At 53.0% G+C, this 20,486-nt stretch overlaps 4 protein-coding genes across 4 annotated transcripts; 1 reads left to right on the top strand and 3 right to left on the bottom strand.

Annotated features, from left to right (window-relative positions):
* Positions 1–955: 955 nt before the first annotated feature.
* On the bottom strand, positions 956–3,202 carry PG997_004801 (uncharacterized protein; the record flags this gene model as incomplete). The annotated part of the gene is made up of 1 exon (XM_066809116.1): positions 956–3,202. One exon carries the CDS (start codon positions 3,200–3,202, stop codon positions 956–958), a length of 2,247 nt encoding a protein of 748 aa, XP_066672734.1.
* Positions 3,203–5,719: 2,517 nt separating this feature from the next.
* On the top strand, positions 5,720–10,207 carry PG997_004800 (P-loop containing nucleoside triphosphate hydrolase protein; the record flags this gene model as incomplete). Its single annotated transcript, XM_066809115.1, has 3 exons — positions 5,720–5,888; positions 5,972–9,959; positions 10,030–10,207. The coding sequence occupies 3 exons, from the start codon at positions 5,720–5,722 to the stop codon at positions 10,205–10,207; spliced, it is 4,335 nt and encodes a 1,444-aa protein (XP_066672733.1).
* A 354-nt stretch (positions 10,208–10,561) lies between these two features.
* PG997_004799 (uncharacterized protein) lies at positions 10,562–12,039 on the bottom strand (the record flags this gene model as incomplete). The annotated part of the gene is made up of 2 exons (XM_066809114.1): positions 10,562–11,557; positions 11,644–12,039. 2 exons carry the CDS (start codon positions 12,037–12,039, stop codon positions 10,562–10,564), a joined length of 1,392 nt encoding a protein of 463 aa, XP_066672732.1.
* Positions 12,040–13,655: 1,616 nt separating this feature from the next.
* Positions 13,656–14,693, bottom strand: PG997_004798 (uncharacterized protein; the record flags this gene model as incomplete). Its single annotated transcript, XM_066809113.1, has 1 exon — positions 13,656–14,693. One exon carries the CDS (start codon positions 14,691–14,693, stop codon positions 13,656–13,658), a length of 1,038 nt encoding a protein of 345 aa, XP_066672731.1.
* Positions 14,694–20,486: the final 5,793 nt, after the last annotated feature.

The raw sequence follows: 20,486 nt of genomic DNA, 5'->3' as shown, positions 1-20,486 counted from the left end.
GTAAGTAGGTACCTACCTACTTACGCGTGCGCTGTTTATGCCATCAAGACGGGCTTGGGCACTGCATTGTCCAACTACCTAACTAACCAAACCCCATATACTCCGTACCTGTTCGCTGGGGGTTCCAAGGACGTGCCAATCAATCAATAGTTCGGCTTTAAGAACCTCGTTGGCTGAGTGCGGGTGCGCAGGTGACCAAGTCCTATCTCGGCTCCTTCCTCGCTCGCTCCTTTCGAGTATGGATGGCGTCGGTCTAGTTGCACCTAAAGTCCGACGAGTCCATCGAGTGTCATCGCTTTGCAGTACAGACCTCCCTACACCTACATGCTCTATTGTTCTCTCGCCTTTCTTCCCATCTATACGCCCGTATTACAACAATTAATTCGTCTGTTTCTATTTTGATATAATAAAAGCTTCATGTAAGTGTATATATGATGATGGATGGAATGCATGCTTTTCTTTTTCCCCCCTGCCGGCTGCCGGACAAGAAACCCGCGAGACAGCCCACAACGTCATTTGCAGGCCAAGAGCCGCTAAAGCTGGGGAATCTAATTTCTTATTTACCCCAGATGGAGAATCTGGTTTGAGTTAGTTGAAAGATCACTTTAGTCCGTCACAGCCAGGCAGCCAACCAATGGGATATGCCAGAATGGACCGAATCGCCTAGTCGCGAGTCATGCCTGTCCCCGTTGCTGGCCGAGTCCTTAGGTAATTGTAATGCCCATCGTCAAGTTTTCAGGTACATGGCCAGAGCAGTCAAAAAGGTTCATGGTCTTGATTATCATTATGTCCAACTTGTCTATCCAAGTAAGCGCCTTGACGTATATGTATGATGTATGTATGTGCGTGTCTCTGTGGGTAGGTTAAACCCAGGGTATATATTTGCACCAGCCAGTGCCCCCATCCAGCTCTTCTTTTCATAACCTCGTGTGGCCTTCGTTACTCACTTCCTCGTCTATTTAGAAGTGTATTCAGACGACGAGTCGCTGCTCGACTGGTCCGCGTCCATCGCGGCCGGGTCAATCATCTTGGGCGTCCACGCCTCCACCGTTTCGCAGCCCTTGGGCACGCGACACTGCTCCCGCACGTTGCACGTCTTCCACAGCACCTCGCGCACCTCGGAGAAGACTTGGTCGACGGCATCCATTGCCCAGATGACATCTAGATGCTCGTACTCCACAATCGTTTTCTGGTGAACAATCTGCACGTGCGGCTCGCGACCGCGCTCGAAGCGGCGAATCAGCTTGGAGCCGTCGACGAGATCGTCGTTGCCAGCCACCCACAGAGCCATCGGCGGGGCCTGCTCGTTATACCATGCCGTTGCGCCCTTCGGCAGGCGCTTGTGGTGGTGTTCGTGCGGGTGCGAGTGCGAACGAGACCGAGAGGTGAAGCGGCTGCGTAGCCTCTGGAGGAGACCCGAGTCTTCCATCTCGGTGGGATTGGCCAGCGGTCCATCCGTCTCTGCGTCTTCACGCTCCTCGGCATGCAAGTCCTCCTTTGTCGACAAGATGCACTTGTGCTTCGCGAAGCACTCCCGTCCGAGCCACCATCGCATCGACTCTGCACTGACGTAGACAGGGGCAAACTGAAACATGCGGTTCTTCAAGGCTCGATCCCACCGGGTGTCCGCCCAGTCGAATAGAAACGAAAAGACCTTGTAGCCCAGCCAGCCGTAGATGCGTGCAGGCACTACACCATGCATGGTCATCATCAAGGGGATGAATGCATGTATGCCGAATACCACGCGGAACATGGCGGGTGAGATGACCCTCATAAATTTGAAGTATGCCTTTCCGATCAGCGGACCAGCGTGAGTGGCTGGCGCCAGTGCGCAGAAGACGGAGATTTTCTCTCCCAGTTCCGGGCGCTGCTCTTTGGCGAGTGCAACAAACGTCTGCGTCGTGCCCTGAGAATGGCATATCAAACCGAGCTTCTCGAAACCCGTTTCATAGAGCACTCGCGAGGTCAGCGCCGCCAGGTCGAAGACTCCCATTTGGCGGATGTTCCAACACCACATGCGTGGGTCGGCGTACTCCAGGGAAACATGCTTCGGCTTGAAACCGCAGCGGTTGTTTCCCAGCCACACGTCGTAGCCCGACTTGCACAGATAGAAAGCCAGCGAGTCTTCGTCGTTGACACAATACGCACCCGAGCTCTGCATGAGCCCGTGCAGCAAAAGGACAGGAAACTTGCGCTTCTGCCCTGGCGTCTCTGGTCTCTTCTTGGTCTCCCCGGTGAACAGGTTGGGCCCACGGAAGGTTCTGTCCTTCTCGTCTAGTTTTGTGTGTTCTTTCGGATCGTAAATATGCCAAAGGTCTATTATGAAGCCATCCTCGGTTTGAACCTGAAACTCTTCCATGTCCAAACCGACCCGTCGAGCGTAATAGCCAACATCGCAGATTATAGGGTCGGGGCCGCCTTCGGTGGGCACAAAACCGTCGTTCGCTACAGGCGCTTCTTTGTCGGGACTGATCTTATCTTGAGTCTTTCTGCGCTTCCAAGCTCGGTCCATTTCTTGCCTCGCTTTCTTTCTTCGCACTTCTTCCTCGTAGAAGGGTCGTCGCGCATCGGGGTTTCGGAGCGTCAATCGCATCCATGTCCGGTAGAACAAAGGGGGAATGCTGGTGAAGAGGGCACCCAGTACGACTACCCCCAGAAATCCGGTGCTCAGGAAGAACGAGGAGACCCGGAAGGTCATGCATTGCACCTCTCGAAACACCGATGATGGGCCGTATAGTGGCAAAGGCGGGAATAGCGGGTTCGTATGCGATGGAGGCATAGTCCTCTGCAGAGAACCATCGTTTGCTTTTTGCATAGAGGCGCTGTTGGCCTGCGCCTCCAACTCCACCTCAGTTGGGCCAGTAGCATCTCTGCCTTGGTCTGCACTGTCGTGGGTGGCTCGTTCTATAGATTTAATGTCGTCTGTCGAATGGTTGCTGTCCAAGTCGTCCTTGAGCTCGTTCAACTTGACGGCCTCTTGAAGTGGTGGTCCTGGGAGTCGGTTTCCGTCGGCGGTGACAACCACGGCATCTTGGGGTGTGATAAACTGGGCGTTGACAGCAATGTTCTCCGGGTGTTCAGCATTGTGAGGTTGGAGCGACAGCTTCTCGGCTTGGTGTGTAAACTGAATAGCAGCCTGAACGTGGTCAGCCCCTGCTGGCTGCGAGCCGCCGGCTTGCATATTCTCGGCGGAGGCCTTCATGACGGGCCGGCCGCTTTCGCTGCTGTCCCGTACAGTCTATGTATTATGCAGTATCTAACGTTGTCTCGGTCGATTGGCACAGCGGGAGGTGGGATGAAGAAAAGGAAAGTATATATAAAAAATGCGTCGGAGAGATCGACAGCGGGTGCGGGAACGGGAACCTTATTCTAGATGGGTTAAGGTCGGGGACAGGAAGAAATCTTAAGAGAATGGGACGACCACTGCATAGGGTCCAGAGTCCAGACCTTCAGACCGCTTTATATCAACCCCTTGACTCGTGGGGGGACCATAACCCGATAGTCAGACGTTGGCGGGCGAAGGAGAAAAAAAAGAGAGAAAAACCAAGGATACAGTTCTTGTGCGTTTATGCGCTCATGAAAAAAGGACTTGGACTCGGCTCTGGACGTGTGTGCACCCTCCCGTAGACTCCAATGTAATCGAGAAATGGACTGAAGGATTCCCTTCTTATTGTTGTCCAGGTCCCAGGTTACATACAACAGAGGTTCGAGTCCGTAGGTAGTCCTAGCCCGAAAAGGAGGAGCGTTCCATTAGATCGGATTGGGCAGATGAGAGACAATTTTAAATCTGCGACTGGCGACTTGGAAGTTTCAGTGGATCAAAACAAGATCCTGTGCCAAGAACCGCCTCCAGAAGGCGTTTATGCACCGGCCCTTGACGTCACATCCGCTACTGGCACGGCACTTCTGAAGGCCTCATCCATGTCCGGCGGATAGGCACAGAGTTATAGGCAATCTACTGCTCTCAGCTCGATGTTTGAAGTGGGAGATAGGCCTTGATTGTTGCGACATGGAGGGTTTGCGATCCTCCCCTCTGGTGTCTGGTATCCATACCTGCGGCCACACTGCCTGCATACCTATGTAGGTAGGTACGCACTATAAAATAGGAGGAGCATTCCCCTGGACTTCCACAGTCGCGTACTAATGGAAAACACATAAGTCTAGCAGCCGTAGCGAGAGGGGGGACGACCTGTCTGGCCAGTAGGCTTGCAGGCTTGTAGGCTTCTGACCACTGCTGTCCATCTCGGGGGGGCTGACCCACTCGAGCCACTCTGGCGACGGATCACAAACACTGGCTCTGGTGGTAATTTGACATGTGCTTCCGCTCACGGGCTTATGCTGTACAACATGTAGGGACGTTGACAACGCTCCTTGCTACATGTAACCAGTTTCACCATCTTAATAAACATCAACAGATGAAATAACTGCATGTACTTACTCAGAGAAGAAGATAGCATCGAGCTGTTACCTTTCTAGAGTAGGTATGCTTGAGTGGCTACATACACATGTACTTGCTTACGTACATATACTTCCCATTCCAAGCAAATAGGAGGAATGTATCAATTGATTGATGGGTTCTCGTGCTAGCTCTGGCCAGTCCCATACTTTGCCAGAAGCATTTCTGGCGGCCAGTTAGTTCAACGGTGCGGGCGAAAGGGGTCTCACAAGAAAATGGGGGTTTGCACACATGGACGGCTCTCCAATACAGGGAGGGCAAGCAGATCAGTTACACCGAATAACAATATCGCAAAAGCCTAGGTGTGGTTGAGTACACGTACTCCGTATGCACAAGTATACCATTTGAGTAAAAATCAAAGACATTTCTAGGGAGACAGGAACCATGCCACTGACTCTCTCCACCCCGGCCTTGTACCTGGGGGGGTCTGGCTAGCCTGGAAGACGGGATATCTTACTGGAAGCTCTTACACATGGTTTTCTTTGCAATGCTCATCCTCGTAAGATGGCGTTTCTACCCAAAGTTGCCGAATTGTGTCTTCTATCAGGTCGTAATTGCAGTCGATCGATCACAGGATATAGTCGGTGTATGGATACACTGCAACGGACGACTCTGGTTCGACGCCTGGAGAACGTAAGACTAAGGCACGACACGTCGGGGCATGCACAGCTTCGTTGTCTTCGGGCCTGCAGAAAGGGCCGGAAGAGTGCCTCGACGACAACAACGATGTTCCTCAGGTGTCGTCGGGCCGTTGGAATTACGGTGTAGAGCATGAGTAAGGTTAGATGGGATTCTGGGAGCGGCCCAGAGAAAACCCATGGGCGTGCTCGCACAGACGCCTTTTCTTTTCCAAGGGACGGTTGAGCCGCCTGGCAGTCGGTGACCGCCTGGAAGCTGAACCGACAGGCCCCACTACGAGCTCAGAGGCCACCGCCCCGGCTCCCTGACCATGTGCTGCCAGTGCCTCGGCCAAAACTTACTTGTACCTTGGGCAGGAAGGAATGCCGAGCGGGCCAGTTGGAGATAGTCGCGATAGCAACGTGTGGAAGCTCGACAACATTCTGTTGGATCTGCCTATACTCACGCGCAACTCGACCGCGCAACTTCGCATAATAAACTAATGCATCACTAGTAATCCCAATCCTCTGCATTGCCAGGCCCTAGTCGTCCTCTTTCCTCATGACTTCGGGCTCTCCAGTTGATCCTGGCGAAACTGTTCCGGCGTTAATCTGAGGCCGCGTCGTCGACCGGCGTTCGACAATCATGACCGCGAACGACCACCCGCTCGCTCTCTCAAAAAAGCGACGGAGGAGAAGAAGGCAGGACAAGCCCTCCATAGCTGCGAGGCTGGTGCTGGATGAGCAAGTCAAGGGCGATGTTGGTATAGTGTCGGACGACCTCTTCGCAGACTTGTTCCCCCATTTGCTTGATGGTTAGTGAACATCCCGATACGAACGGGGACCTAGTAGACACTCTTTGCCATGGATTTAGTCTAATGTGGTGTCAATGCAATAGAGCAGAACAGTGAGCAGATCCCGAGCCAAGATCCCGACATACATCATCTGGCCATCGCACCATGGTCGCCGAACGCAACTCCCGCGGAGACGAATTGGACCATCGTACCCGTCCTGAAGTCCAATGATCTGGCGCATTCTACGATCCAGTTCGCCCCTTCCTCTCTTGCCCTGCAAAATTTCGCCACCGCCCTTCAACAGATAGCCCCGTCGAAACTGTCCAGCCATAGTAGACATGGTATCGAGGTGCTGGTCCTAGATGTGCTTGCATTGGAACTGGACGCCGTGTTTGTTAGTCTCGAGGGTGGCTTAGCCAGGCGCTTGGAGAACGGAGAGGGTACATTCTTTAGGGAGCACCCTGCTGCAAGAGGAAGAAGAGAGTCGGCACCCGACAAGCCAGGGGAGCATCTTGCAACTGCACTTCGCGCGGGATTGAGTACGCTGAGAGTTGTCCACAATGGCGACCTATTCCCTCTGCCACTGCCGCCCCATCCTGTCACCCATGTCCCCTCGACGCCCGGAAAGGTCATGCTATGCGAGCCAGTTGCGCAAGGCGTATTGGGCCCGGACACGAAAATCATCTTGACCCGTGGTCATACCTCCAAGCAAGACCGAGATTCCTCCACCTCTTCACGGGCCCTTAATGGAAATGCGCAGGATGATGGGGACGACACTGGCAACGATCAGTTTTATTCGGCGGCTGAAGATGGCGAAAGGACCGGCATCGCCACAGAAGCAGCAGACTCCATTACAGAAACGGAAACCGAGGGGTCTGATGTCGAAAATGAAGCCGAGTTGTCGGATGACTCGATGGACGACATTATCTCCTTACAAGCGCCTACTCTACCCACCACGGCTGTCAGCGGTGTGGCGACTATGCAACCAGGAACTCCCATGACCATAGGCCGCGGAAGAAAGACGAATGGCATCCATACACCTGGGTCGGTGTTCTCTAGTTTCACTGCAACTACAGCTCGACCATATCGTCCAAAGGGGCGCCTTTTTAAGACGCATGGTCTTGTCACGGAAATTCCTTCGGATCTGCTCCATCCCAAACCAGGAAGCGACGACGATGAAGAAGCGCGTGTATACGTGGACATCAATTCCCTCACCAGGATTGGTTGCTTCTCTGGAGACTGGGTTCGTATTGAAGCGTGTGAGGAGCCTCCAGCAAATGGACTGGGCCTCTTTGGCTTAGGCAGCTTAGTGCAAAATGATTCGGCAGAAGCAACGTGGCGGCCAGCCAAGATTTATGGCCTCCCAGAGGGCTATTCGCGTCGACCCATGACAAGGATACCTACCTCGAAACACGACCATGGTGGCCGAAGGCATTCCTTCTTTGATTCTCAAGTACCACAACCCGCCAGTCCTGGCGCCTATCTCTCGCCTATATTGGTGGCAAACTTGGATAGTACGCCCTATGTAAGACTCTCACCCCTTAAGCGGTGGGCGTACCCCCCGAGACCGGGCCAAGCGAAGATTACCGGCTCATCACGCCCACCCTACGCCCGGGAAGTGACGCTTCAGCAAATACGTACTCCACTGTCATCTGAGCGAGCATTGCAATCAGTTATTCTGAGTGGCCTGAAAGATCACTTTGCGCGACGCACAAGAGTTGTCAAAACGGGTGACCTCATAGCTATTCCCATAGACACTCAGCTGGGACGGACCCTCCAGGATGCACCAGGGGTTGGCGATGGTACAAGCGTCGACGATTTGCTCAGTCTAACAGCCTCAGACAAGTCCGGATCGGCTAGCTCAAAACCCGATGGTGTTGCATGGCTTCGTGTTGGCCATATCGCACGGCAAAAGCTGGAGAATGGCGAGGACGAGGACGAAGAAGACTTATGGGGTGGCATTGCCTGCATCGACACGTCTACAACACAGATTGCCCAATCTGGCGCTGTCACTAGCTCCATTCCGGGCACGAAAGAGAGCAGCTGGCGGCATTATCTGGGCTTAGAAGAGACCCCCAATCCCGGGTCAAGTCCCACCGCGTTGACATTGCCAGAACAGACGAAGCGCTTCGTTCCTCCTCTCAGGAGAAGGTTGCGTGAGCTCATAGCAGCTGCGACTAGTAAGCGGGCAATTCACCTCAAGATGCCCCCTGTTGCAGTTCTGCTCTTGTCGACGCAGCGGGGTATTGGAAAAGCAACTCTAGCGACGGATGCTTGTTCGGACATTGGGCTACATACATTCTGCGTCGATGCGTACGACATCCTCAATGAAGGAGGCAGCGGTGGAGGCGACGTGAAGACCGAAGGATTCCTGAAAGCACGAGCTGATCGTGCCATGAGTTGTGGTCCGGCCAACTGTGCTTTGCTCATCCGCCACCTCGAAGCGCTCACTGCTGACCGCATGGTGACGGCAATGAAGGAAATCCTCTCTGAAGCCCGAGTCCTTATTGCAACCACCACGGATGTTGACAAAATCCCGGATGGTGTTCGCGGTCTATTTACTCATGAAATGGAAATGGGTGCCCCCGACGAAGGTGAGCGTGAAGGTATCCTGCGGAGCATTATCGACAGTCAGGGCATACCTTTGGCACCCGAGTTCGAGCTTGGTGGTGTTGCTATCAAGACAGCCGCATTGGTCGCCGGTGATTTGGTTGATGTGGTTGGGCGGGCTCTTGTTGCGCGCGAAGCCCGGCTTGAATCTCTAACTAAACGTGCCCATAAAGGCGAGCACGCTTTATCAGTCCGAGATATACAAGTAGCAGGTGGATCATCTGCGCGGTGCCTAACCAAGGCCGATTTTGACATCGCGGTGGATGCGGCGCGCAAGAACTTCGCCGACGCGATAGGTGCTCCTAAGATCCCCAACGTCACGTGGGACGATGTCGGTGGTTTGAATAACGTGAAGGATGCAGTTCAGGAGACCATCCAGTTGCCTCTGGAACGGCCCGAACTCTTCGCCAAGGGAATGAAGAAGCGCTCTGGTATTCTGTTCTATGGGCCTCCTGGCACGGGAAAAACCCTGCTCGCCAAGGCCATCGCTACGGAGTACAGCCTGAACTTCTTCAGCGTCAAGGGCCCGGAACTGCTGAACATGTACATTGGAGAATCCGAGGCAAACGTCCGCCGCGTATTCCAACGCGCTCGGGATGCCCGTCCTTGTGTGGTGTTCTTTGACGAACTTGATTCCGTCGCGCCCAAGCGCGGTAATCAAGGCGACAGTGGTGGAGTCATGGACAGAATCGTATCCCAGTTGCTCGCCGAACTGGATGGCATGTCGGGCGGCGATGATGGTGGAGGTGGTGTCTTCGTTATCGGAGCAACCAACCGTCCCGATCTGCTCGACCAAGCCCTGCTACGCCCCGGCCGGTTCGACAAGATGCTCTACCTGGGCGTTTCCGATACCCATGACAAGCAGCTAACCATTATGGAAGCGCTCACAAGGAAGTCAGTATTATCTACTCTACCTCCCATTGTTCAATTTGCTTTACAAAAATACGAAGGGACAAATGCTAACATAACAATCCAACCAAATAGGTTCACGCTGCACCCGTCCGTCTCCCTCGCTTCCGTCGCGGAGAAGCTGCCCTTCACCTACACGGGCGCCGACTTCTACGCGCTCTGCAGCGACGCCATGCTCAAGGCGGTGACGCGGCAGGCCTCGTCCGTCGACGCCAAGATCCGCGCCCTCAACGCGGACCCGGCCACCAAGCACCCCATCTCGACGGCCAACTACTTTGACCACCACGCCACGCCCGAGGACATCGCTGTCATGGTCACGGAGCAGGACTTCCTCGACGCCGACCGCGAGCTCATCCCCAGTGTCAGCGCCGGCGAGCTGCAGCACTACGAGAGGGTCCGGGCCACGTTTGAAGGCGTCCGCGACAAACAGCAGCAGCAGCAGCAGCAAGGCCAAGAAGACGTGCCTACCCCGACGGCCTCGTATACGGGCGAGAAGCAGTTCCCGCTGCGGGCCAAGTCCAGCGGCAGCAGTATCAAGAGCAAGGGGGAGATCCATTGCCAGTTCGGGCAAGGGTAAAGGTAAAGCTGTTGCGGGCGCGGGCGACGGGGACGAAGGAGATGATGGATACGAAAGTTATGATAGTGGGACGGGGCCGGCCAACGGAGGAGCCGGCAATAGCAATGCCTCCATCCGATCCAAGGGCTCCATTCGTTCCAAGGGTTCCAACAGATCTAACCGGTCCAACAGGTCCAAGGGAAAGGGCAAGGCTGTCGCCAAATTCCAGGAGGGGAGAGCCAGCGATGATGATGGCTTGTACTAAAATCAGTATGCTATATATACATATATATATACAAGTACGAGAACAACTTCTCTGCGAGGAGAAGTGTTTCGTGGGCTATTATTATTACTCGAAAATGTAGTATAGATCAGAGAGGCAAGCCTCGGCCATTTAGCGACGAGAAAAGAATGATGATGATGAGATGGGTATATCCATTCGACTGATACCGCGACTGCTACCTGGACAGCGGGCTTGCATATTCTACACATCGTACAACCCTATCAACCCAAACCTGCGACAAACATTTGTCGTCTCCCTATAATAGTATCCCCAAATCAAAGGCCTAGAACCCGTGATTTTCCCTTGCCATGCCTGATATCCCCTTTAATTATTTGCTTATTTGGCTTCCTCTTTTGTCTCATCGTCGTCCTTCTTATCCTCTTTCTTCTCCTCTTTTTTGTCCTCGGACTCTTCCTTCTCATCCGATCCCGATGTCTCCGCGGAGGACTCGGAAGTAGACACCTCGGGCTTGGCTTCGGTTTTCTCGGTTTCCTCGGTTTTCTCACCGGCTGCGACTGTCTCGGCAATGTTGGCCGGGGCTTCGTCAGCCTTCTCCGTCGGCGGCGACCGCGAGCCCGCCTTCGGTGTTGCCTTCGCGGCGGGTGTCGCCTTCACGGTGGTTGTCGTCTTTGAGGCGGATGTCGTCTTCGCGGGGGTTGTCGTCTTCGCGGAGGACGAGGCTGTGCTGGCCGTCGCCGTGCTAGCCTTTTTCGTCGTTGATAATGATGACTTCGTCGTCGTCGTCTTGGCCTTTACTGTGGTGGCTTTCACTGTGGTCTTCTTCTTCGTCGGCGTCTCCTCCTTCTTGGTCTTGTCGCCGCTGGTGCTGGCCGCTTCCTTCTTGGTCTTATCGCCACTGGTGCTGCTGGTGCTGCTGGCTTCCTTCTTGGCCTTGTCACTGCTGCTGCTGCTGCTGTCGGCCTCCTTCTTGGCTCCATGGACCTTGGCCCGCAAGCTGTCCAGGCGCACCTGCTTCGCCTTCGAAGCCGCCTCCTCGGCGATGCTGCGGACGGGCAACTCGGTAGAGCCGCCGGCGCCTGCCTTCTTGGTGCCCTCGCCCGCCTTCTTCGCGGTGGCCGCCGCGACCTTCTTCTCGGGCATGGGTGGTGCCGCGGGGATGTTCTTTGCTGCCGAGGCGGCGGCGGCGGCACCTGCCGCGGCGGCAGCTGCGGCCGGTCCTGTCGCCTTCTTGGCGGGGTTGGACGCCTTCTTCTTGAGCGGGTTCGGCGGCGGCTCGGCGCCCTTGGCGGGTATCGTGAACTCGTCGTAGTAGATCTTGACGTGCTGCTTGAGCTCGCCGTACTCGTTCCACTCCTCGATCTCGACTAGGTCCTGTAGATTTGAAATAACTCCTTGTCAGCTCGTCTCTTTTTTATCAGTTCTTCCCCCCTTGGGGCTTGTTGTAGGCTCATGCATACCCCTAGAATCATGCCCATCTGCACCAGACCGGGCAGCTTGCGCACACGACCGTTCGCATCTTTGCCGGCGCGGCGGCCCCAGAGCATGCGGGCCTTCTCGTCGGTGGCCATATCGAGGGCCTTGAAGGGCACGCGGTTGGCGCGCAGAATGGTCTCAAGGCGCGAGGTGGCCGTGACGATGTGGCTCGAGCCGGCGGTAAGCGAGGTGTAGATGTACAGGGCCGGGTCGGTCGAATACGACTGCTTGGCGGCTGCTTTAGCTTTAGCTTTTGGGGCATCGTCTGCCTTGGGGGCGTCGTCTGCCTTCGGGGCGTCATCTGCCTTAGGGACAGCGTCTGCTTTGGGTGCGGCGGCCTCGGGGACAGGGGCAACTTCGGGGGCAGCTGCTTCGGCCATGTTTACTGATCTTCTGGGCTAGTAAATGCGAAAAGGAAAGAAAAAAATGCAAGATTGATAGATAGATATGAGAGTGTTGCGATTCAGGGATAGAATTGAAAATAGTACGGGAGAAAAAGAATGACAGAATTAGAAGAAGGAGACAATTGTAGATGCTGTTTGTTTCGTCGTCTCGGCTTGACCAGGTGGACAGCAAGTAATGTATGTACCTGAAGTAGGTAGGTAGGGGAGGGTGTTCAGACAAAGGGTCCAATCCAAATGTGGCAGGGGTGTTTCAAAGTGCGGCAACGCAAATGCAGCTGCTGCTGCAGCGGCGGCGACAGAACATTGAACCAAAGCTCCCTGTCTTGGGTACGCTAATCAACCGACGCAACTGAACTACTACCTAGGTACTGTGCAGTAGGCCCGGAGCTTCGACCAATATTTCCGTCTAAATTGTGGAATGGCTTAATCTCGTCGTCAGATGATCCTCATTCGGCTTACGAGATTTCAAAAACTGCCCCCAGCTCGCGCCTCGATCTTGGATTCTGTCTGAAAGGTCATGGAAATCTTACTCGACTGCCCTCTGTTCACCATGTCCTCCTGCAGCTACTCTAGCGATTGATTGACGTGGAGGGGTCGATGTCGAGCATCCACGGGGGACCCCGCAGTGGAATACAGGGGGTAAATTGGGTTCGCAAAGGTCGCATGCGGTTTTGGCTAACGCCCGCAAGGACCTTCGCTGTCTTCTGATGGTGGATCATGGGCTCAGGCGGGCTCAGGTCTCAGGGCTCAGGGCTCAGGGGTAATCGCCTCAATACAAAACGACCCGACAGCACTCGTCCAGTCTTAACTTACGTATTACCGAAATACCAATAAGAATCGAGGCTTCGGCTTACAGCTGTTAAGCCGTCTCCATGAGTTCCCCATTGCTGACGCGGTGTTGAAGAAGGGCCCGATCGATCATCCTCTTCGTTGTGGGCAAAGGTTCAAGTGACTTGGCCGAGGGAACCAGCCTCTTGTGGTAGGAGTAACAGATTGACATGTGTAGGTACTTTGTATGTATTTCAATTCTACTCGTGACCATAGTCAAGGAATCACTATATTTGTAGTCTCGTGGTCAAATTTAACAGTGTAATACGTGTACTGGCGAAGAAATGGATATGCAATAGACTTGAGGAGTGGCTCGGGGTCCTCGAAATACAATATTTGGCTTTGATCTCGAGGAGCCCGAGATCGCTACGAGAATCTGGGAACATATGATGCAGAAACGGGTTGGTATGTGGTCTATGATTGATCTAATGGATAATTCTCGAAAATTGCTAATTCAGTCGCATCATCTATTCCATCCCATAAGTAGAAGGATAGGGGTACTTCAACCTCAGATTCTTTCTCGTTCCATGATAGGAAGAATCATAACCCATTGCTGCAAGCTTCTTCTCTGCCGAAGTGAGACTATCAGTGTCCCACCAGAGAGCCAGATAACCTTAATATCACACCCGTTTCCTCGCAGAGACCATTTCTGCATCATAGCCATCGTTCCATGTCGTCGTTGCAACTCTTTATGTCCCCGTAACAGCTGAGCCCAGCTCCTCGTAGGTATTCAAAGCCCGGAGGAACGTTGTAGCCTTCCCTTCTTATGAAGCGTCGCCATGCATATCTCGCTCCTTGAGCGGCGCGAAACCCCTGGCCCGTTTTCCCTGTCGTCGAGGAGCTTCATCCTCGTCTTCGCCGTCTTCGCCATCTCGCTTTCTCTTTGAACCCTTGCTTGCCTGCTCTGTGTCACCGTTTTTGTCATCATCGTTATCATCATTGTCACGAGGCGCTGCCTGGTCATCCGGCTCTACTGCTTGCCGGGTGGCTTCCTTGTTGCGCTCATACTGTAGCCAACCCTCTTCAGGCTCTGTGATGCTGCCATACTGGATTCGGTCCTCCTTGAGGCCCTCCCAATCGATTACCTTGACGCGGTGCAACGGAATCGAGTGTGTAACCAAATAGTCACCGAGGCAGGTGTGGTTGACAGTAACGTTGAATGATAGTTCGAGCTTCGTCGCGTCCCAAATCTGCCGTCTGGAGTCCCAGCCGGGTGCCGATGTGTCAATGACCAAGATCTTGATGTTTGGTCGGTTGCGCTTCTCATACCCTACGCATTTCCATACGGCCTTGTTGAAATTGATGGTGGTAGACATAAAAGGACTCTGTCCTCTCCATTGCCATATCATGTGCTTTTGGAACTGAATCTGGAACAGCACCGGGTTAAACACCTGGGGGTAGTTTCGCGCGCATACGCCGTTGAAGGGCTGGTCTGAATGGACCACCCGGAAAAGCCGCTTCGGGCGGGAGTCTCCAAGACAGGGGTGAATGGTGATGCTCACTTGCTTCAGAGGCCTACCGTTCACGAAGGTGCCATGAAAGCTGTCGGGGTCCTCTAGTAGAGAGCCTACGCCATACTTGTCCTTGAGCTCCTGCCTCACAGGCTCCTTGGCCCACACTCGCCCGGTGTGGTTCTGTTCATGGTCCACCACCCAAGCCAAGGTCTCTGGCTCAGCAGCCTGCTCGATCTTCTTGGGGCCCCACAGAGCCACCTGTAGTCCAGGCTCTCTATGCTCGTTTGTAGGAGGTCGGAGAAGGAGAGACAGTGGATTCTGTCCGCCGAGGAATCCTTCTTCATCCATGGTTGCCAGGTTCCTCTTGGCTTAATTCGAATATGTGTGAGATAGAGGACTGAGAGATAGAAGGCGTAAAAGTTGGACTGTTTGTGTTAGGGATCTTGAAGAGAGATATCTTGCCTCCTCTCGATGTATCATAAATATGAAAGTTGTGAGATATGGGACGTTACTAGACCTTCGACCATGACTTGCGAATGGCTTTCGACTGAGCCTGGCTGTGTGAGGTCCTGTTGGTCCTGTCAAGGCCCTGCTATAACCCGATCAAAACCCGGTTGCGGCCCAATCGGAACCTATTGGAAGTGATCGGGAGTTGAAGTGTGCGAAGTTGCAGGATAGGTTGTTGCCAGGAGGAATAAGTGAATTATGTGGTCAACACGGTCTCCACGCCGGTATAAGGGAGGGAATTGATAGATTTTTAGACTTATAACCTACCCAAGCTGACATGGTATCGGCTGATCAGTCGTTCTAGGTAGGCATGGACAGGCCTAGATTCTTAAGGGCAGCACGAAAACCGAGCATATCACATCAGTATCTCGTAGAAGCACGACAATTACCAGTGCTTTGGACGATGTCCAACGATCGTAGAGAGAGATGCCGGAGGTTGAAGAGGCGCTGCAGTGGGTTTTGGACCGGGCCCAACAAGCACCTTAAAAGGACCTTATAAGGACCTTGCCAGTACTTGGAATTTTAAAGGTGAAAAGGGTAGAGAGGCAAGGGCTTGGTAGTGTTGAGAGGGCACATCCAAAGCGTCGTGAGAGAAGGTGGTATTTATATGGTTATAAGGGGGCACGAAGGGTTGAGTGGGTAAAAGAGTACGGATATGGTTCTCTATCAATTGATATCAGCACACTAACTTCTCGGAGTCTGTACTCATGTGAATCTGTCGATGGGCGTGAGTGGACTTCCTGCTCAGGCCCTATTGACAATATTTGCCAGGAGTTATCGCAGGAAGCCATGGCGACTCTCTGATGTGATATCCTTGGGCGTTTGCATGGCCAAGGCACTTGTGTATGGAGTGCCGGTCAAAAGACATCGTGGCCAACGGCTCTTCAGTGCGATGGCTCACCATTCCGTGGCAATTTCCATATGATAGCCACGTAGAATCTGGCACGTCCGCCAAATTGAGCACTGAACTCGGCTGTGGTATTGATTCATGCTTGGGTTAAAGATATAAGACACTTGTATGATCACATGATCAGGGTGGGAAATCAATCTAGAGCCAGATACAAATACACAGGATGTTGGAGTTCCTATATGAGGGCAAGCAGATGTTCTACCTAACTCGGTTTCACCAAATGTCGTGAGCACTGGACGTAGTGCCAGATGATAAGCACCGCTAGCCATCAAGCCCAATTGTATCGACTACACATTTTCGATTACCCACACGAGTATTCCATGACACTCCTTCTTGTGGAGGGATGCTGACGATTTGAGGTGGCTGAAAACGACATGTTTATACGGATGCATTCCTGGGCTGTCCATCGCGACCGAATCTCAAGACCAGCAAGCTTGTCACCCAATGCTAGAGGATAAGCGGTGACCTTGTAGACACTTCGACAATAGAACATGAGTTCATAGGGTTGATATGAAGACAACGATGCAGTCGGGCACAGAAACCTGTGATTTGGCACCAGCTGCCGCACAACCATACGCGATGCTAGTTGCGCCCAACTCAGCGACTCGACAGGCGGTAATTGTAACATAAATCTCCAAGTGTAAGTACATACATATACCTAAGGTACCTACAGAAAGGGCATTGCTAGAACTTGCGCGCTAGACAACACGTGCGGAAGGAACAGTGCCCATCGAGCAGCACTTGTATGGTTCCTGCCGTGTTTGACTACATGTACCTACCTAGATACTCAGTACCAAGACACCCGAGCGAGCGGCAATGGAGGGGCGAGCAGGAGGCAACTGCCAAAACGATGTAGGTCACGAACATTAAGTACGTACTTACTTACCTAAGGTATCTAACCTACTAACTTAGCAATGGAAACGTGGAAGATCAACATGGGCATGAACTCCAACACGTCTTTTCCCACACTTCGGCCTCGGTCCGTCTGTCAGCGTTATGTGGTCCGGATCGAACCTCGATGTACTATATATAAGCCTGAGATATGATCTCGTCGGGGATGAGTGCCCCTTTCGTCAGACCGTGCATGCATTGAACGCCATGTGCAAACAGCCAGCAAGGCAGAGCAGCCAATAGATCAGTGATAGCAGGTGACATGTTGGTCATCAACTTTCACCGAGTCTGGCTGTCTCCTATTCGTAAAATCGTGGTCGGTAATGCACCCCTCTCCTACCCTAAGTATGTAGATGGCATCCTTGTTAGAGGCAGTGTATTTTCCCGGTGACCCTAAGGTCAGCCTCCCTCTACTCTAGGTATACTATGTACCTACTTACGCTTCATTTTCCGCCGGAAATACTCCGTGTATCTCTTTCTTCTACTCGACTCATGGTCCAGTATCGATACCCGTACCTTGATGGTGGTACTCGGTGGTTTCCCAATAAGCCAAGCGACAAGCAACAAGCAACCATCTCCCGCACTTGCACTTGCACTTGCACTTGAACAACGGATGGAGTTGATGTTGAAACTCCGGGAGGTGGCAGGTTCGGAAATCGCGTCCCATCCAAGCCTGAGTTTCCCCATTTATTAAATCCTGCCTTCCGCACAGGGAGTGCCCTTTAGGGGAAACAAACGGGTCACGATTGTAGGATGGGTCCCCTACTTGACCATAGCCCCTACCCAAGGTTAGGTAATCTACAGCAAGCGAACCCAGTTCGGAGTTCGCAGACCAGCATCCATTCCTTTCTAATAAGAAGAAGGATCGGGAACCTGTAAGCAGTACAAAAAAATGGAATGGGTGCCACATGTTGATATTGGATGGCCGAGAGAGGCCCCGTTGACCGAATGTTCCACTTGGGTTGTTATTCCACCGCTGTCTGTGTAAGCGATTAGCCCTTGAGCTTTTCTCAGCTACGGCATCATCTGCGTCTGTCACAAACCAGTTGAGTTGATGGGTTCCCGTCATATGCACGCCGATCGAGCGGAGGTGGCTGGATCCAAGTAGCCGTCCATGTCGCGGTGGTTGCCCTGCATGACTCCCTGATTGATGACGGATAAAGAGCGAGTGCCACTTGCCAAAATCCTGACCGTTCTCATTGTTACCGTACCATCGCGGATCTCCTTGTCCCCGACTTTACGCGAGAAAGCCCTTGTGAGAAATCGCGGCGTGCAAGCAGTTTCGCCTCCGCATGAGTTGGCATGGAGATCATGGACTGGGCCTGCCTATCCATCCAGTCATCAAGACCATGCCGGCAAGACACGTACAGCAGCTACTGCAAACCATCACGATTCTCGTCTCTTCTGTGCAATACCCTACGTAGACCTCGATGGCACAGTCCAATAGACACCATATGCTCCTCAATGCTAATCTTCCAACGTGCATATGCGTCTACATGGGGTCTCTTTACCGGTCTGTCTCTAACTTCGGGAAGTAATATAGAGCAGGATCTCTTGAAACGTCCTTGACGGTACCATCACGCGATTATTATCGATTTCCTGTGTTCCCCCATCGTCCGGCGCAACAGTCTCGGCCATTGTAACTACCGAAATCGTGATACCACACACAAGATTGACGGGACCGGTGAAGATGGTATGTCATGTAAAACTGATTGCATTGAGGCTGCATGGGGTACACCGAGCGGAAAAGTTCGGCGGGATGGATCGTGGCAGGTTGACCACTACACTTTATGGATACTATCCAATTAATAAGAATGTGTACTCGGTGCATACCTACCTACATACACAAATCTTGAAGTCGTGCAGCTGCAACCTGCAAGCAAGCAAACAAAGCAACACAAATGGGCGTTACGGCAGACACCCCTGTCCTTCAAACCAAACTGCTGGGTCCTATCACAAATCACATCTTGACCCTTTTTGCCAGCTAACAACGTTGGGCAACATGGCCCGACCCCAGATTAGGTGCTGCGGCTCGGCTATGGATGTTCTAGTAGCACCGCGTTGACGTCCCATCCCGTGACGAGCAATGTCTCCGGGGCACGCATATCTCTTTGGAAAATTGTCTTTGACCCGCCGTTTTTCTACTAACGATCACAAGATCACGAAGCTTACCCAACGCTGCTACTGTGTACCTATATCTCTAGTAACGAAGGTCGATGTATAGCTGTTTACATGTGGCAGATTCATTCGTAGGCCCACCGGGTAGCCTGAAAATTGACGAGCTGTTGCCTCGGCACAGCTTCGAAGGATATTGGTACTGGCCAGCAATCAGATGCCTGGCCGATCTCCTTTCCCAGAGAGGCCGCTATTGGACACCACAAGCTACGTAGGGTGGATGGCAGTCCATCCTGCAGACAGCGGTCCGGTGTACAGTTGGGAGTCGGGCCATCGTATGTGAGCCTGGAAGCTTGCATTCTGCCTTGATTGACAAGGGCGACTGCAAGTGTCATACGATGGCTTGGTCTGCTAATCGTACCCCGTTTAGGTGAGTATCATCGATATTCGTGGTAGCGGCACGGAATGGCGGGTAAACGAAGAGGACCTATCAGTGGTGCTATGCTAAGCTTGTGTGTGACGAGGGTTGTTCTGACCGGAGTGGTAGCTGCATTTCGGGGGCATAGATTAGCAGTCCCAGCCGACCAAATTACTTACTTACTTCGAGTGACTGGATAGCTTGACCTTCTGCTCCTTGCCACCCCGTCTACAGCTGTCTGTAGCACGTCACGGATGGACGACAGGTTTGGCCGCAATGTGAACCGGGCGAGGAATTTTGGTCGTGCAAGCGACAGCTTTAGCCCAAAATCCAGTCCGATTCCAGGAGACCACCCGAACGGTAAGTCAGAAGTCTATTTACCTGCGAGTTCCGAACGCCCAGTCCGCCCGACGGAGTCTACTGCATGTCAACTTTCGTGTAAAAGGGCCATGCAGTGTCGTTCCAAACGTTGCATATAGCCTGTCACATTTACACTCGTTGTGTGGTATTCTTCCTGCATACGAAATCCTACGAGGGCTTCGAGGGTAGCATCCTAATGGTCGAAACTAGCCGGGTTGCCATGATTTTCCCCAGTTTCCCGCAGGGAATCCATAACTGTCTTCCTAAGAGACGAAGACTAACTCAACTGCCCCCCGGAGGGCAAGGGGGCCAGCGACCAGTCTTCCAGCTATGACCGAGATCCGATCCAATGAGATGGGATCTGAGCTCCTAAATCACTAGGTTCCTGGGGAAATCCTCGGAAGCGCCAGCCTCTCTTACTCGTTCCACGTCATCTGGCAACCCGAGGCGACGGACCCTGGGATGCAGGTTGACAGGACCGCTGGCCGGCACCAAGAACCCTTGCCGCGAAAGAACCTGAATATACATCTCGACTTAGACCACGATCATGATGGAGCGACATGGAAGGTGGCAACAGAACTGAAGCAGCTCAGCAAACAGCCTCGGTCCCGCGGGTGCTTCAATACGGCTCGGGAGGAGGCGGGACGGGTTAGGCTAACCAACTATAAATATATGATACTGATCAAGCCGAGGAGCAAAGCCTTTTACTTCTCAGAAATCCCAAAAGACTATATCATTTTCCATATGATCTCACATTCGACCAAGACTTCAGATCCAAGCTTGGTCGTTGGCAATCACTAGTTGGTACACATATCAAACCCCTCGGCCATCTTGGCCTGCCCGTAGCTCCCTGCTCGACATGCTAACACAGCCTTCTAGTCTTACTTACGCCCTTTGGCTAAAGATACATCGATGCCACTGCCACGAGTCTACTCGAATA

Source organism: Apiospora hydei (genome assembly GCF_038363865.1).
Source record: "Apiospora hydei strain CBS 114990 chromosome Unknown utg000004l_segment0_segment0, whole genome shotgun sequence".
Taxonomy (NCBI): Eukaryota; Fungi; Ascomycota; class Sordariomycetes; order Amphisphaeriales; family Apiosporaceae; genus Apiospora; species Apiospora hydei.
Note: the sequence above shows the minus strand (reverse complement) of the source record. Positions and strands in the feature narration are given on the sequence as shown.